Consider the following 16,780-nt stretch of genomic DNA (forward strand, 5'->3'; position numbering starts at 1 on the left):
TAATAATTTTTTATTAATTATAAAATATTTAAAGCTTTTATAGTTTATAACTACTTTTACCGGGTACTCTGTACCTTTAAGCTAGTATTACTACTTTTTAAATAATTTTATAATTATAAAAAGCTTTTAATTATAAATACTGTAGTTCTACTCTATAGAAATTATTTTTTATAAATAAAATACTACTGGTTTTTATTAGCCTTTTTAGTTTTTTTATAATAGTATTCTACTAATTGTAAGGGCTAAGACATCTGTTTTAATTTATAAAAGTTTTTTCTTTTTAAAATATACTATAACTATATTTTTTATAAATATATTTTTTAGCTTTTAAAAGCTTTTATAAACTTTTAGTATTAAAAAACTATATCTGGTTTTTCTTTTTTTTTTTTATAAGGTATTTTAATAAGGTCTGTAATTAGTACTGTAATTTATAAATACTTTTTAATAAAATATCTATACTAATTTATAAAGCCTATAAACTTTAATATATTTTTTATATTCTATAGCTTAGGCTAATTATAAATAGTTGTAATATACTCCAGTTTTATATAAATACTTTTACAGCTAATTAAAAATTTTAAAAAGTTAATTTTTATTACTATAAAGTAGTATTTACTTAGTTTTATATATAATTCTGTATTTTATAATATTTTTAGTATTTTACAGATCTGTATTTTATATATCTTTAGATTCTATAAGTATACTATAATATTATTTAAATAGATAATTATAAAATTATCCAGATATTTTATAAATAAGAAATTTATAAAACTTTAGAATTCTACAGATATATTAGTTAGCCTAAATAGTATAACTAGATACTTAAATAGTTTATACTTTATTTAAAATACTATTTTTTATTTATATTTTTTTATAATTCTAATTTTATAGTAGGCCTTATATAGGTCCAGTTATATAAATTAAAAAGCCCCTATAAGTTAATTAATATATTTATTAATCTACAGTAGTAGATAGGTATTTTTTACTATTTATTTATTTAATTTATAATAATTTATATATATTTATAGGCTTTTATTTTTTTTTATCTGTAAATAAAACTAGTATATCTACTAGCAACTTAAAATACTAGATCTATTCTTTTATAAATATTTTTTATAAATAGTTTTATAAAATTTTTTTTTATAGGTAATATTTTATATACTTACCCCAGCTTTAGCTGGAATTTCTTATAAAAATTAATTTTTAAATTTATCTCTAGTTTTTGTATAGATAAGCTTACAGCTTTTTTTTTTATAAATACTATTTTATATTTACAGTACTATACTAGTATTTTTTAGTTAATAATTATTTTATAAATTTTTTATACTATTATTAAGTAAAAATTTGCTTTTATAAAATCTTTTAGTATAATTTTTTCTACTATAACTTGTAGTACTCTTAGTATACAGTATTTATAAAACTAGAGTTTATACTTATTAAATTTTATAATAGATTTCTACTATTTTATTTAAAATATTTTTAAAATTATTTTATTTATTTCTAGTATTATAATTACAAGATCTGTTTAGTTCTTATAGTATTTTTAAATATTTTTTAAATATATTATAAATACTATAGTTTTTTTTAACTATATATCTTTTTACTTAACTTTTTTTATAATTATTTTTACTAGAATAGTTAATTATTTTATTTATTTAGTAAATATTATAGATATTAGATTTACCTTTATTTTACTATCTATAATAATTTTTATTTTTATAAAATATTTTTTTTTATAAAGGATTAGTTATTTTTTTTAGTTTTAAACTAAAATAAATTATAATTTTAATTTAGTTTAAGGCGGGTACTGTAATTTTATTTATTAGTTACTTTATAAGTAGTTTAGTTAACTAGTAATTTTTTATTTAATAATTTATTTATTTATAATTATAGCAAGCTTTTAATCCGGGGGCCTCTATAGGTATTTATAGTATTAAAAAAAATTACTTTAGCCTTTAAATTTTTTTTATAAAATTATTAGTTTAGATTTCTGATTTTTAAATTCTGTCTGTAAAGGCAGTAGACCTGTAACTTTTTTTTAAAGTCTATTTATAAAATATTTTATTTTTTACTTATTTATATTACTAATTTAGTACTGGGTGTAACCTTGTAAATAGTATAATAAGATTTTATTTAATTATAAAAAAAATCTGCTGCTTACAGATCTTTTTTTAAACTGTAGAAAAAAAAGATGTAAAAAATAGGTACAGCTATATAATATTAATATTTTATATTTTATAATTTAATTTAGTTCTTATTTTCTTCTATTTCTATAGATAGGTAAACTCTAATTTTTTTTTTATAAAACTTAGTTTTAAGTATTTTTAACTAAATTTTTTATTATTTATTTATAGAATTTCCCAGCTATATTTTAAAAAACTTATAAAGGCCAGTTTATTTTTTTTTATAGTAGAATTCAGCTGCCTTATCTTTTTATAAATTATTTAAAATATAATCTAGATAAGCTATTATAATATATATTTTTTAGCTTTTATTTTAGTTATTAGCCTCTACAGTTAACTTTTATCTGGTAATAAATATACAGTAGATAATATAATTACAGATACTATATTATTTTTTATTTATAAATAAATTAATATATATACCAGTTTTTTTAGTTTTTATAGTACTGGAATTGGAGTTTTTTAAATTTTTATATAAATACTTTTTTATAATACTAATTTCTAGCTGTTTCTACAGCTTGGCAATCTGTTTAAGTAAATATAAATATTTATAAAAATCTTAAGTTGAAACCTGTACTTTTTTTTTTAGTATAGATAATTTATCCCCTACAGTTAATATATAGTTTTTTATAATTAAATTAAAAAAATTACTTTTAGTTTAGCTTTATATATTATAGCCGGCTATTGCTTACCGGGCTATTCTGCAGAGTATTAAATAATAAGATTATAAAAACTAAAAAATAAAATAGTATAATAAATAAATAGCTTTTATAAAGCTAAAAGTGCTAATATATTATTTTAAGGTGTTGTTGCTGCCTTGCCTAACTTGTAAGGCAGCCGCTGCTCTTGGGGGCGGCTGCGGCCGGCTTGCTTAGCCGTTATATAACCACCGCCTTAGGTTGTCTATATACATTTCCCTTCGCGGATATCTGCAAAGGTTGGAAGGGCTGTTTGGGCCCTTACATATGGCCGCACCGACAAACAACAAGATCTATAAAGCAAGTTCAGGCTGTGATCCTGCCCCAGACAGAGTATCTATTTAACTTGAAACATCATATTCAGATATAATAGCCCCGGGAGACTGCCTTGAAACACCTGAAATGTGTTTCTTTGCCTGGTGCTTGGCATCTGGACATGACCAACGCTGTTTGGTTTACCCATGCGCAAACGGACTCGGCTGGGCGGGTCGAAGCCGGCTGCTACTTTTGCAGTTCATCTAAGGTTACTGATTGGTCAATTCAGAATTGTTGCTGGACATGCTATCAGCACAACCATCTTCCCAGTTGATCTGGGGCATTCTGGGATTTTGAATGTGTGTTAGTCTGTTGTGGTATATCTGTACCGAATTCAATATTTTGAAGAAAAATGCTGATTTTGTTTACTTAGGACTGTTTTATTCCCTGACTTTTTGAAATCTCTATATAGATATCATTCACTTGATATTAGCTGAGTCAGCAGGGTACTCCTTAAACAGGCTAGACTATCTTGTTAAGTCTTTCTCTCCCTCCCCTCCTGAAAGCCTTCCTTTGAACACCGCCTCAACACCGCTTTCCCTCCATCTGGTCTGTTATGCCTGATTTTTGACACTACAATATCGGTGGTTCCTTGGTCTGGACTGTGGCTACCATGCCGGCTGTGTTCATTGACTTGACAGCAGACTCGGAGTTGGACGGGTCAAATAAGGTGAGTTTTGCTGGGGTCTTTCTGCCTTTCAAATCTGTGTTTTCTTGGGGGTTACCGCCTCTCAAGGATCCCCCGCTGTTTTGCGTATTCCCGTTGCTATGCTGTTATGTTGCTATATCACTATACGGCCTTTTTTTACAGCAACAGATTACTCCTGGAGTTCCTTATGCCTATTTATTTTCTATCTCTTTCAATATATCCTGCATATCTTGTGTTAAAGTTTGTGCTTTTGTATCTTAGAATTTCCAAAATAGCCCCTAAACAAAGAAACAGCGTGTTAAGGCAGAATGCCCTGGGAATGGTAGCTGACTCGGGCTTTAGACACCATCTGCAAGCACAGCTTCACTCTCACGCAGCCTGGCTCACCGCGCACTCAATGTCTCGCAGGCAGTGCCGGTGAAGAGAAGAAAGTCGGACGCAAAAGATGCATTCTCTGCTCTAGCAGCGTCAAAATACTTTGACAGGTCGAACCATCGTGAGCTCGAGCGGCGTGTCGCCTCCCAGCCTGAGCCGATCAGACCAAGCTCGAGCCGAAGCATCTCAAGCCAAGAGGCCCAGAGTGTTGGACGCAGACAGAGTCCACGATGCTTCAGCGCCTGGCCAGCCACTGCCCCTTCAGCCTACCATTCACCCACCCCAGATTCTTCCTCAGCTTCTATCCCCCATTCCACCATCGCAGATGTCATCATCCCTCCCCAATCATCTCGCCAGTTGGAGCATAAATCCCCTGGATATCCCTCCATCAACGGCCGTGCATCCTCCTCCTCCCTAGTATCCAAACCAACCCCCCCACTCCAACCCCCCACAGCCCTCTCGCAGACCTACTACCCGACAGACGCCTACCAAAGGAAAGCCATTAAGGGCGCCTACCCGAAGGCCAAGAGGGTCAAGCGAGCCGACACGCCCCTGGTGCTCGGCGCCCCTGGCCCGCTGCTGACCCGACCCCCCGACGTCCGGCAGCAGACGCACCAGACGATGCAACGCAAGCTGCGGGCCATCCGGGGACCGGAGGTCACCTACGACCCGGCCGCCGAGCCCCGCCTGGCGGACTTCATCATGAACTTCGAGTTCGTCAACACCAACCCGCTGCGCAAGGGCGTGGTCCCTGTGTCCGAGGAGTTCAACGCCGGGTGCACCTGCGACGGGGTGTGCGACGAGGCGACCTGCCTGTGTCTGTCCAAGGAGGAGGATGAGAGCAACACGAACATCGTGCCGTACCGGCGCGCCCCGGACGACCCGCACATGATGGTGCTGGATCCGAAGTTCCTGACGCGCAAGGCCATGATCTACGAGTGCAGTGACCGGTGTGGGTGCAATGCGGGGTGCTGGAATCGCGTCGTCCAGAACGGACGCACCGTGCGGCTGGAGATTTTCTATACCGGGGATCGTGGGTTTGGTAAGTTTCCCGTGTTTTTAGTCAACTCCATCGTCTCTTTCTGTCTTTCTTTCTTTCTTTCTTTCTTGATTTTTACCCCACGGTGTGAGACTCTCTTACTCATGACTTCATCTCCATAGGCCTCCGCTCACCGGACCGTATCCGCGCCGGCCAATTCATCGACTGCTACACCGGCGAAGTGATCACCACCGCGGCGGCCGATCTCCGCGAAGCGATTCACACCGCGCACGGTACATCCTACCTCTTCAGTCTCGATTTTCTGAACGGCCAGTACGAAGACTATGAGGAGGACGCCAGCAGCAGCAGCAGCGACGAAGATAACGACGAGGACGACCAAGACGACCAAGTTACCGAGTCCGGCTGCAAGTACGTGATCGACGGGCGTAACTTCGGCGGCCCGACTCGCTTCATCAACCACTCGTGTAACCCGAACTGCCGCATGATCCCAGTCTCCCGCAACCACGCCGATCGCGACCTGTACGATCTGGCTTTCTTTGCCCTGCGCGAGATCCCGCCGAACACGGAATTGACCTTTGATTATAACCCCGGTTCCGAGGGGGGCGGCGGCGTCGGTGGCGGCGTCGTCGGCAAGAACGCTAAGATCGATCCCAGCGCGGTGCGGTGTCTTTGCGGCGAGGCGAACTGCCGGGGTCAGTTGTGGCCGAACCAGCGGAAGAAGGGGGTGCGGTGAGATACATTGCAGTGCGATTGTGCTGGTCACTCGTTTCTGTCTGCTTGCTTTGCATGCCCTGAGAACTGAACCCTGCTGCTGCAGTCCTTGTAGTAGCATTGCCGATGGGTCAGCGTCCTGTGATAATACCCCTGACGCGTTTGAGCAAGATGATCTTCTATTCCAGGTGAAGCCTTTGCTTCAGAAAAAAAAAGGGCGTTCTTACATACCTTTTGTATGTTTAGACGTCTTTCCAACACGCCGGCCTTTTTAACCCTTTTGATCTGGATTATCCACCTACCTCTATTGTCCTTATCCACTCCCGCGTGCATTGACCATCTTCTGGTGGTGGTGGTGGTGGTGGTGGTGGTCATACTTTTGTTTCCCACTCAAAACACACATACGCACACGCACAACCCTGCACATTTTCCCTTTTGCACATGTTTCCCTCCGACTCACGATACCCTGATCATGTCCGTCCAGTACATTCCAGCCTTTTACTTTGTTTTGCAATTACCATCACAGACAGCCTGCATGCAGCCTGAGGGGTCTTCACCGCCTTGCGTTCACCACGTTCTGCCCATGCAGTGGTTTCCATTGTGTTACGATTTGGAGATAGAGATCTAGGGCTACAACTCGAATCGAAGTGACAGACTCCGACTTCCCTATGATATCCTCATCTTGTAGATACCAGCTCTCACGCTAGTCCCCACCTGGCATTATGTGATAACCCGACCATTTGTAATCAACAATCATATCCAAAGTAGTTAGGTGTAGATTAGGTACTTAGGTGTAAGGTATATCCCAGCAGCCAGGATACTGGCAGCCGGCAAGTAGAACAAAGCTTGCACAGACATACACACAGTCAACAAAAATCACAAGCATCCGCCAGAGCCAGAGCCAGAAACACCAGAACTCCCCACCGCCTTGCCCGTCCAAACGCCCGTATCCAACGCCCGTATCCAGATGAACAAGTTCCAACACGTGAACAAAAATGTCCCCTGAGCAAAACGCCCTCAGTGATCGATCGCTAGCCAAGTCCCAAACACAGTATTCAAAAACCAAGGGCCTCCAAGAAATCACGGCACCTGTTGCCTCGACTCTCGCCAGTTGTCTCCAGTCAGGGTGGGTCAATCAGCCGACCCGACCGACCCTTGACCGTCTTATAGCTTCCATCATCCATCGGACGCAGTCTGTTCCCGGTGCTATCCCCAGGTACCCCAAAACTCCAACCCCCACCCCCCACCCCGAGGAAAGAGTCAGCGAAAGAGAAGAACTTCACCCCGCCAAAACCTCCTCAATCCCCTCAAACGCCACCACGCCTCCTCCTCCCCTGCCACTGCCCCTGCCAATCATCCCGATCCCGCCCGCCGCAACCGTGCAAGGCAAAGGCACCGGTCTCGGCTCCAACAACCCCAACCCCGCCCGCTCCGCCGCATCGCCCGCCGCGCGGCCCTGTTCCTCGAGGACCTCCTTCTCGGCTTTCGACAGGATTCGGGGTCGGAATTGCTGGTGCTGGTGCTGCAGCTGCAGCTGCAGCTGTCGCGCTCGAGGAGTCTGCTGCTGGTTTAGCGGCAGGGAAAGCGACGGCGACGGCGACGGCGATCGGGAGAGCGAGAGCGAGAGCGCGGGGGAGAGGGAGAGAGAAAGGAGCGAGAATGCCGGGACGGGACTGTGCGGCTGCGTCTGCTCCTGCTCGTGCTCGTGCTGGCTCGCTGTCCTCGGCGCCGGGTTGAAGGGGACTAGATGTGGACTGAGGGGCGGGGTGGTGAGGTCGGGTTGCTTGCTGGGTGGGTTCAAGTGGTATTTGTATTGCGGCTTGGTGATGCTAGTGGTGGTTTCGGTCTTGGTGGTGGTGTTCCCCCCACTGCTGCTAGGGGAGGAAGGGAAGTGTAAGCGGTGGAAAGCGAATGGGGGCGGGGAGGCGGTGGTATACAGCGAGGCGTCGGAGGCGGAGGAGATGGATTCTGGGTTGGAGATGGGGGAGGAGGTTGGACTGGTGGTGGTGGAGCTGAGCGGGGAGATGGTGGGCGAGGTGGAGGGGGTGGGGAGGGTGGTTCTTTTCGTGGTTGGTTTGGGGGTGTGTTGGTGGTGGTGGTGGTGGTGGTACGGGTATTGCGATGAGGAGGGCGGAGGGAGCGCGAAGGTGGTGTGCAGGTGGAGGCCGGGGGTTTGTTGGGTTTCGTTGGGGGCGGACATGATTGTGGTCGTGGTCGAGGTGAGGGGGGATATATGGATATATGGGATGAGTGGTATTGGATTGAGATGGAGGGAGGAGTCAGGTAGTAAGTAGTGAGTGAAAGAAGGAGAGTCGGAGTAGATGGCAGTAATGGCAGTAATGGTTGTAGTGGTTGTAGTAATGATGATGATGGAAAAAGAGTGAGCAAGTCACACAAGTAGACTCAGACTTAGTCTCAGTCTGATGGATCCCGTGTGATGAATCGAGGGTGAGGATGCGGACGAGGATGATAGATCAACTTCAATCTAGTAGTGTAGTAGTTAGAAGTCAGACTCGGAACGAAAAGCCCTCATCGCAATACGAGGACACAGAGAATAACTCCAGGTGATGATGACAACATCCAAGACCAGGACCAGGACCAGGAAAGGGCCGATCCATCCATCATAACTTATAGTTAAGTTACTTGATAGTTAACTAATGGAAATGACTAAACTGCAAACAGACACTTCCCTTCCCGCCCCGTTTCCGCTCCAGCCGAATCTTTAACTGCTGAACTGCTGAACTGCTGAACTTCTTTCCGACTGCAGCACATTCCTGCTGCAGTTTATGAGAGAAGTTTCCTGACTCAGGGCCGGTTTCAAGGGGTTGCGTGCTGAGCAGAGCTGAGCAGTCTCCCTCCTTCGGACTCTGTCTCAGTGATTCGGGGAAGTACAGTATAGTCCAGGACAAGACTTCACTCTGTCCGCTAAACTACAGTGCAAGCCAATTGCCCGATCCGGGGCACCAACTTAACCCAGAATAGCCCCACCCCAAACCAGAGATCACGCCCTGTCATTCCAGTTAATTCCCGCTCCTTCAGGTTAGTCAGTAGCCTGCTTCCCTCCCCAAGAAGGAACCCGATTTTGTGGTGGTCACGTTTTACAAGGAGTCTCTCTCCCCAACCTAATTTAGGTCCCAGAATCAGGGCGAACAACGCAAATCAGGCGGAAAAGAACAGCACCCCTAAAAATCAACTAATAAGCGATGGGAGAAACTGACAATCATGATGTAAGACTTGTTTCTTTTCTTGCTTTTTCCCACTCCGTAATCTCCCAATGGTGATGTGGAAAAAAAAAAAAAAAAAAAAAAAAAAAAAGTGATAGGCCATGCATTTGCATTGGCATTGCATTGCATTCGATCCATCCACGTGATGGATCTATACCAAGGCAGGCAAGGCAGGCAAGGCAGGCAAGGCAGGCAAGGCAGGCAAGGCAGGCAGCCCACCCTGCAAAACAACACAACACAATACAACACAACAACCCGAGTAACTAGATCACTCCACTATGCTCTACACAGTTCTCTTCTATGCTTTCGGGTTGGATTCTTCATTCTTCAAGACCCAAATTGCTAGGAGCAACAGATTCCCTACGGAGTTCTCGGAATCGAGTCTTGCTGTACAGTACAGAGTACAATGTCACTGAATGCCACACTGTATCTATCTATCCACATAGTCCAATTCACCCGTATTTTCAATCAAATCGCATCATCAACATCATCATCACTTAACATGATCCTGGTCCCTCCCCCTGAATGTACTGTACATGGAACCTCTCTAGCATGCTTCCTTTCCGAGATACAGAATGTCTAGATGCAGAGCTAACAAACAGGAATGGTAGAACGCTAAACAGAGAAAAAAAAAAAAAAAAAAACACAAAAAAGCCATGCTCCACATGGGCACAGGCTCACAAACAAATTCACGCATATTTACTCGCCCGACCGTCGTCGCTGCGTGAAACTACGCCGGATACTCTCGCCCCACGCCGAGTCGCCCAGCGACTGCATCACGTCGTTGACGTTGGGCGGCCGCTCCGACGTCGCGCTCTGGATCTCCTCTAGCACGTCCGGCCCGCTGCCGTACGACGAGGTCGTGTTGGCCCGCTCCCGCCGCGGCGACAGCGACGGGCTGATGCTCGACCACTCGGTCGGCGAGTTCGCCGCCGAGATACGTCCGCCCATGCTGGTGTCGATTGGGGGCAGACCGCCCAGTCGGGACGGGCCACCGCCGTCGCGTCGCGTGGGCGAGGTTGGGGATAGCATCGGTTGGAGGGGCTCCTCACCACTACCACCACCACCGAAGGGGTCGGCAGGGCCAGGGGCCACGTTGGTGATGGCCGTGGGCTCGTCTTGCGATCCGTCGTCCACGAAAATCTCCGGCACCGAGAACTGTGGCACCGCGCTCATCCGGGCCGACTTCTTGTGCTCCACCTTGCGGCGGAACTGCCGCGACCAGTACAGCGTGTCGAAGAACCCGATGACCGTCTGCCGTCGGATGGTCTCCTGCACCCGTTGCAGGCGGGCTCGGCGGCGCAGGAACTCCTCGAGCCGGAGACTTTTACTGTCACTGATCACGTTATAATGCGCCAGGATCATGAGACACGAGTGGAACGAGATGCCGCGCACCGGGTCTGCAGACACCAACACTTCCTCGTAGAATGAGTTGAGCTGCTGTCGTCGCTTGCGGATATTCTCGACCGGGATGCGCCGCAGGATGCGAGACATCTTGTCCAGATCAAGCCCCTCGACCACTCTCCGATGCGCAAGAAGCGAGTCGCGCCGGTCAACCCGACATTCTTCCAGAATCTGCGGGATCGTGAATTCGCCGTCGTAGATCCGCATGGAGAACATTCCGGATAACTCTCCCAGCAGACGCGGGAACTGCTCCTTGGTGATGTATCCCGTGCCATCCGGATCATACGTAGCCCATGCGTGCTTGAAGCGACGGACGTCTTCGCGGCTGATGGCGTAGAGCCCGCTGCTCTTCTGATACACGTACGAGAAACTCTCGAAGATCAGGGACGTGAATAACGACACGAAGAGATACATGCTGATGATGTTCCACGCAATGAAGAGCGAGCGAGCCCACGGTGCGCTGCCACAGTCATCATCGAAGTAGTTGCTGCTGTACGTGCAGTAGGGCGGTTCCATGGTGGCGAAGTCTTCCATGACCTCGTTCCATCCCTCACCGGCACTCATCCGAAAGAGGAGGATCAGGGCGCGCGGGATGTCGCGGAAATTGATATTGTCGCTTTCTTGAGAGCCGAATTTGGTCAGGCCAAACGCCTGGTTCATTGCGATCGCGAAGACCAGGAACAGCACAAACCAGGTGGCTAGCAGATTGCCAATCGCCGTGAAACTGGCTGCAGCTGTCTTGAACAGTTGGTCGAGCTGGTTGTTGCGAGGAATGATCAGCAGTGTAATCGACACAAGGAAGAGTTTGTTCAGCTCAGAGACCACATGGCCTGAGTTCGCAAAGGTCAGGATGGTCGTGATCAGGGTTCCAGGTACCGAGATCAACGAGTAAAGGTCCCAGGAACTTCTGCTGAATCGGTGCCAGCCAAGGCCAAGGATTCGGATCGCTACATTGGCGATGTAGACGATGTTGAACGCAAAGAACAAGATCTGTCGGATCGAATTCCACAGATGGGCCTCGGGGTAGAACTCCAAGACCAACAGCAGAAGATGAAGCGTAAGAATGCAAGTTACAAACTTGGCCCATCGGCCGTGTTTTTTGACAGCCACGCGGTAGCACCACATCTTCCACTTTTTGGTCTTGTTGTCGAAGGACCGCTTGGAAGGGTTGATCTGCCTCAGCAGCTTCCGTAACTCCAGCCACGAACGCTGTTCCGCAGTAAGATAGGCCACTCCGGTCTGTTCCGTATAATTGCGCATGAAAACAGACACGAACAAGGTCAGAACGAAGACGGCACCGAGCAAGTTGAACACGATGAAGAACAGCCCGTTCTCCGGCGCAATGTAGTCCTGAGGTTGCTGTCCGACCCCAACAATGCTCATTGCACTCTGCTGCACATCGATCCACCCTTCTTGGGAGACGATCTGGAACAGAATGAAGAGGGAGTCTCCGAAATTGTCAAAGTCGTAGTAGGGGTTGGCAGCGGCTCGAGGCGCAAGCACATCCCAGTTGGAAGGCGAGCTCATATACTCGCCGATGCAGGCGTCCAGGCTACCGGCTACATCGCCATCATTGCACTGGACCATCCGCCCAGCGAAAAGCGTGACCCCGTAGATAGCGAAGGGGATCAGAAAACTCATCGAGACCGCAGCAGCCTAACAACATTAGCATTTGCAACCATCCTCGTCGGCAGTGAACCTACAGCAATGACCTTCCATCCTCCAACGATGATGACCGAATGAAAAGTACCCTTGGCACTATCACTGACGTTCAGCAGTCGCAGAGCTCTAAGTGCTTTGAAAGCCCCAATCGCCCGGGTCAGACCCCAGTCCTGATACAACGAACCTCCCACACTGATCCAAAGAGTTATCAAGACGATGCCATCAAGAAAACCCCATGAACTTCGGAAATACGCATTAGGCGTCCAGAAGAACCCATCAGCAATGACTTTGATGAGTGCCTCGATCGTGAACAAGATCGCAAAGCCCATGTCCGTGTAAGTGAACCAGTCTCGGTTATTTTGAAAGTGAGTGCTCTGGTAGATCGGAGTAGTAATGCAGGCCAGCAGAACCATCGCGACAATGGCGGCATAGATGAAAGCAGAGAAGGTGAACCATACGGGCTTATATGGATCGACACCCTCCACTCGCTGGGTGCCGCGTCCGGGACCGACCATACGCTGGCAGAACTTCCGGACTGCGTTATCCGGCGCGAACATGAACAATGACTTGTTGTAATTGGGGTGGCGCATTAGATAGTCGCGTTGAGCCCGCTTTCTCTGCTCGGCGGCCGAGACAACTTCCCGAGCCATTGTCCTCGGATCCAATTCGTCGTATGCTCGCGAGAATTTCAGCTTGGAGTAGAACGGATTGGGCTCTCGACGCATGACAGATGTCGCGAACTTGTTCCAGGTGCGCGAGAAGATACCAGGCTGCGACGTCTCCGCTGTAGTCGTCGTTTCCAACGGCACGCTTTCCCTCCGTTCGGACTCTGGCGGCTCCTGCTCGTCGAGGAATTCCTGCACAACAGCATCCTTCAGTAGCATCTCCAGCGCCGCTGGCCCGTGATCAAGAGGATCCTTGTAGCGCTCCGAGTTCCGGCCCATCATCAGGATCTTCGAGAGGGACAGGTTTCCCTGCGAAGACATGTTGACTTGCTTCTGCTCCAAAAATGACCTGACTTGCTGGAGCCGCTTCTCGTCTTCTGATACATCAAAGCTTTCCTGAATCACAGCAATGAACATGTTCAGAACGATGAAACAGGAGACAATGAACCACATGATTAGGAAAGTTGCCGAGATCCACGAAGTCTTGTAGGTTTCCGTGTATGTCGTGGCGTTGTACAGGATGTCCGTCCAATTCTCGCTAGACAAGATCTGATACATCCCCAGAAATGAGTTGTAGATATCGGAGAAAGTAATGTAGATGAAGTCTCCGCCATCGTCTTCCTCCGGGATTTGACCCCGAAAGAGCTCCGTTGCGAAGATGGATGCAAGGAACGTGATCAGGAAGACGAAGACGATAAGATTCAGCAATCCAGTAGCATTGCGGAAGACTACCATGATAAGGTTCCTGGTCACCGTGAACGCGAGGACTACTCTATACACTCGAAGAATTTGGAACATCGTGAGGACATCATAAACACGAGTGTTCCTGATGACAGGGATTTGAATGACACAAGTCACAATCACCAAGCCCAGATCAACCCAATTCCGGGCTTTGGTATGGAAACTGCGCCAGTCGGAGGCGAAGCGCAAGAGAATCTCAACCAGGAATACGATGGTAACAATAATCTCTGTGTTGTCAATAAGAGCCTGGCGATCAGCGCCCATAGAAGCACTTCTCTGGGCTTGCACGACCAAGTCAAAGATGATGATACAGACCCAAAGCCATTCCGTCTTGTCATAGATGCGTTTGATAGTACTTATCTTGCGAGCGGACGGGTCCTCCTTGTCGGTCGAGTCTATCTTCTGCACGGCGAATGCACTGCGCTTGCTTTCTTCGCGGATGACTTGGAAGGAATGCGTAATGACCGCAACCAACAGGTTGACCATCCACAAACTCAGAATGATCAACCCACACACAAAGAAAAGAGACGCGGCCAGGTAGTCACTGTCGGTAGTGTAATAAAGAATGTCCGTAAATGTGTTCGATGTCATGATCACAAACACAAGCTCCAGCGAGTTGAGGATGTTGTCAAAGCTCATAGTCCCATTGTAAGGGTTGTCGCCTTCAATGCATAAAGACCCTTGAGGGCAGATGTAACCCTTCGGGCTGGATGTGGTGGGAAGCCCGTCAGCACTTAGCCATGGCATGTGTTGGCCGTCATTGAGGTAGCCACCACAGAATTGTTCATCCTGCGTATAGTTGTCTTGACCATTTACCCCGATCCAAACACAAGTTCTCCGCAAGCTGGACTTGAAGCTCTGGATGCCGACAATGGCAAACAGGAGCCAGAAGAAACCAATGAGAAATGCAACGTGCACGAGCAGTGGCGCGGCCTTCTTAAGACTTCGCAGGATGATCTAATTGAGTTAGCTAGATGTCAGCTGTACAGCGGTGAGTGCTACGCTTACAGAAGTACCATTCGTCAGGGCCAGAAGACGAAGGATTCGGAGACAGCTGAGCATGCTAAAGACATACAGCTGCTGGCGAGTCTCGACCCCATAAACCGAGAGAAAAAAAGAAACCCAATAAGCAATCAACGCGACGAAGTCGAGACGGTTGAACGAGTGGCGGAGAAACGCACGATGAGCCAGTCTCACGCGACTCTTCTGCAACGGATCATCGGCTAGTTGGTGCTCCAGTTGATGTTGATTTTCCAACTGATTTAAGCCTCCCGTGAACGTCCGTATAATCGAAGCCTGCGGCTGCTCCGGAGCGACGGATGACTTTCTCACTGAGAACTGACGTTGGGGGATGATGAGGTTTTTCCCCTTTTCAATCACGGCTTTCCTGAAGCCCAATGATCGGTCGATCGTACTGTACTCAGCAGGGTTGATGATTAAGCCGGACACCAGGATTCTAGCGCCGACCTCGAGGGTATAAATGATGAAGATCGCTAAATAGACATAATCCGTGGGGGCATTGCCCCAATTTACATCGCGAGGGTGACTCCAAACAGAACGAGATGACTCGACTGTCAGGAGGATTGTCTGGATGAAGATCACCAGCAAGATAAAAGGCTCAGTGAAAGGGTGAACCAAGATGTCACACAGCCACATTCGAAGAGCATTATTCGGGCCCAGTAATCCCAGGGACTTGCCCCTCAACGGGTTGCCGACCTCGCGCCACGCCTTGCTGTTCGAAGGTAGCTTTTCGTGATGATGAGCCGCCGGGCTGCGAGGCGTGAGGGGAGACGGTGTATCGTGCGCATAGTCGGGTAAGGACGGCAGGGCCGGCGGTTCCTCCATCCGTGCATTCTTGTGCGACTCCTCCCTCAATATCGACTGCTCCACGACCTCCGACTCGTTACTAAGATTGACGATACGCTGAGACATCGACTTCATCATCGAACTGGCTCGCTGCAAAGCCGACCCGGGGGCCGAGGGCGACAGCGAGCGCGACCTTTCGCCGGGGCTGCTCAACCCGCGCCGTCTGCCATGAAAACCCCCCTCCAGGTCGTCGCCCAACCGTGCATCCGGATTGCCAGCAGCAGCAGCAAACTGGGCTGTGGGCGCACCGTATCCGTCATCGTGGTGCAGAATGTCTTCGGAGCTGGAGGCGCCACCCATGGGCTGTACGTTTCGGATGTTTGTCAACGGGGTTGTATCGGTGTAGGTATCGGTGTGGGCGAGATAATTCTCGGCCCCGTCCAAGGGAACGGTGTCAAGGTCTATACTGGAGCCATCGCGGGTAGGTTCGGGCGTGAGAGAGGCACGGTGCGAGGGGTCGAAGCTGAGTCCGACCGAGGAGATTGCTTGGGCGAATGCGCCCGGGTCATCAATCGTAGCGCCTTCGTCCTCATCGTGGTGATGCGGGGGCACGCCGACCACCCTGTCGATTGGAGAGTCATGCGCGATGCGCTCGTAATTGATCCCGCTGCGGCCTCTGCCGGTCAATGACCGGCTCAGCCTGCTCGCAACTCCACCGGCGGTATTTCTCGGCTCGAGATCAGAGTCGAATGGTCCAGAGAGGTCCTGCAAGGGAATTGAGTGCTGGGAAGAGAGGTGTTCGTCGTCGTCAGTGCCGCGGTCATGGCTGCTGGAAGCCATGGGGGGCAGTTCTGATGCGCTAACCGAACGCAGACATCGCAGGCCGCTGCAGGTCCAGAGGGAGTCGGGAGGATGGGAAGACGCAGGGCTCCCAAACAGCAGTCGAGAGGTGCGTGCGAGGGTGCAAATGCAGGGGGAAAGGAAAGAAGAGATTCACCGCTGGAGGCGGAGGGTGCGGGAAAGAGCTGAGAATTAGTAGTAGTTCGATCAAGTAGTGTACTGGACTCGTAGGTACGAGTACGTAGGCGAAGCAAAGCAGTCGGTCTAAGTCGAAAGAGTCAAAAAAGGGCTGAAAGGTGGCCGAGGTGGGCTCCCCGAGCGGAAAACGTGGGCCAGGAACCAATCAAAGCCAGTGTCCGACCATGATGAATTCGAAATTCGATCATTAGAATGGAACACTCAGGAAGTCAGACCGATGGGGAATGGAAGACCCAAATTGATCGTGTCTTTTTTAGGGAGGGGGGGGGGGGGGGGATTCAGTCAGTGGGTGGACAGATTGGCAGAAAC

General features: G+C 47.2%; 5 protein-coding genes across 5 annotated transcripts; 4 read left to right on the forward strand and 1 right to left on the reverse strand.

The window, feature by feature from the left end:
• Positions 1-3,698: 3,698 nt before the first annotated feature.
• On the forward strand, positions 3,699-4,167 carry BO86DRAFT_5390 (uncharacterized protein). The gene has a single exon (XM_025677459.1). The coding sequence runs from the start codon at positions 3,810-3,812 to the stop codon at positions 4,104-4,106; it is 297 nt and encodes a 98-aa protein (XP_025533433.1). The 5' UTR covers positions 3,699-3,809; the 3' UTR covers positions 4,107-4,167.
• A 283-nt stretch (positions 4,168-4,450) lies between these two features.
• On the forward strand, positions 4,451-5,953 carry clrD (histone-lysine N-methyltransferase Clr4; the record flags this gene model as incomplete). The annotated part of the gene is made up of 3 exons (XM_025674856.1): positions 4,451-4,547; positions 4,639-5,262; positions 5,382-5,953. 3 exons carry the CDS (start codon positions 4,451-4,453, stop codon positions 5,951-5,953), a joined length of 1,293 nt encoding a protein of 430 aa, XP_025533434.1.
• Positions 5,954-6,061: 108 nt separating this feature from the next.
• On the forward strand, positions 6,062-6,598 carry BO86DRAFT_5387 (uncharacterized protein). Its single transcript, XM_025677458.1, has one exon. The coding sequence runs from the start codon at positions 6,170-6,172 to the stop codon at positions 6,557-6,559; it is 390 nt and encodes a 129-aa protein (XP_025533435.1). The 5' UTR covers positions 6,062-6,169; the 3' UTR covers positions 6,560-6,598.
• A 25-nt stretch (positions 6,599-6,623) lies between these two features.
• BO86DRAFT_5394 (uncharacterized protein) lies at positions 6,624-8,570 on the forward strand. Its single transcript, XM_025677460.1, has one exon. It carries the CDS (start codon positions 6,927-6,929, stop codon positions 8,223-8,225), a length of 1,299 nt encoding a protein of 432 aa, XP_025533436.1. The 5' UTR covers positions 6,624-6,926; the 3' UTR covers positions 8,226-8,570.
• Positions 8,571-9,780: 1,210 nt separating this feature from the next.
• On the reverse strand, positions 9,781-16,730 carry cch1 (calcium channel protein CCH1). The gene is made up of 3 exons (XM_025670927.1): positions 14,636-16,730; positions 12,263-14,584; positions 9,781-12,215 (listed from the first exon to the last, which is right to left on the reverse strand). Exons 1-3 carry the CDS (start codon positions 16,271-16,273, stop codon positions 9,855-9,857), a joined length of 6,321 nt encoding a protein of 2,106 aa, XP_025533437.1. The 5' UTR covers positions 16,274-16,730; the 3' UTR covers positions 9,781-9,854.
• Between the last annotated feature and the right edge of the window lie 50 nt (positions 16,731-16,780).

The sequence above is a fragment of the Aspergillus japonicus genome (genome assembly GCF_003184785.1).
Source record: "Aspergillus japonicus CBS 114.51 unplaced genomic scaffold BO86scaffold_1, whole genome shotgun sequence".
NCBI lineage: Eukaryota > Fungi > Ascomycota > Eurotiomycetes > Eurotiales > Aspergillaceae > Aspergillus > Aspergillus japonicus.

What these genes read in the sequence shown, in the direction of transcription:
- BO86DRAFT_5390 (XM_025677459.1), top strand. Translation starts at nt 3,810, where the DNA reads ATGCCGGCTGTGTTCATTGACTTGACAGCAGACTCGGAGTTGGACGGG.
- BO86DRAFT_5387 (XM_025677458.1), top strand. Translation starts at nt 6,170, where the DNA reads ATGTTTAGACGTCTTTCCAACACGCCGGCCTTTTTAACCCTTTTGATC.
- BO86DRAFT_5394 (XM_025677460.1), top strand. Translation starts at nt 6,927, where the DNA reads ATGTCCCCTGAGCAAAACGCCCTCAGTGATCGATCGCTAGCCAAGTCC.
- cch1 (XM_025670927.1), bottom strand. Translation starts at nt 16,273, where the DNA reads ATGGCTTCCAGCAGCCATGACCGCGGCACTGACGACGACGAACACCTC. An exon ending in CCCTGACGAATGGTACTTCT is followed by an intron (nt 14,585 to 14,635) that starts GTAAGCGTAGCA and finishes TAACTCAATTAG; the next exon opens with ATCATCCTGCGAAGTCTTAA. An exon ending in GAGGATGGAAGGTCATTGCT is followed by an intron (nt 12,216 to 12,262) that starts GTAGGTTCACTG and finishes TAATGTTGTTAG; the next exon opens with GCTGCTGCGGTCTCGATGAG.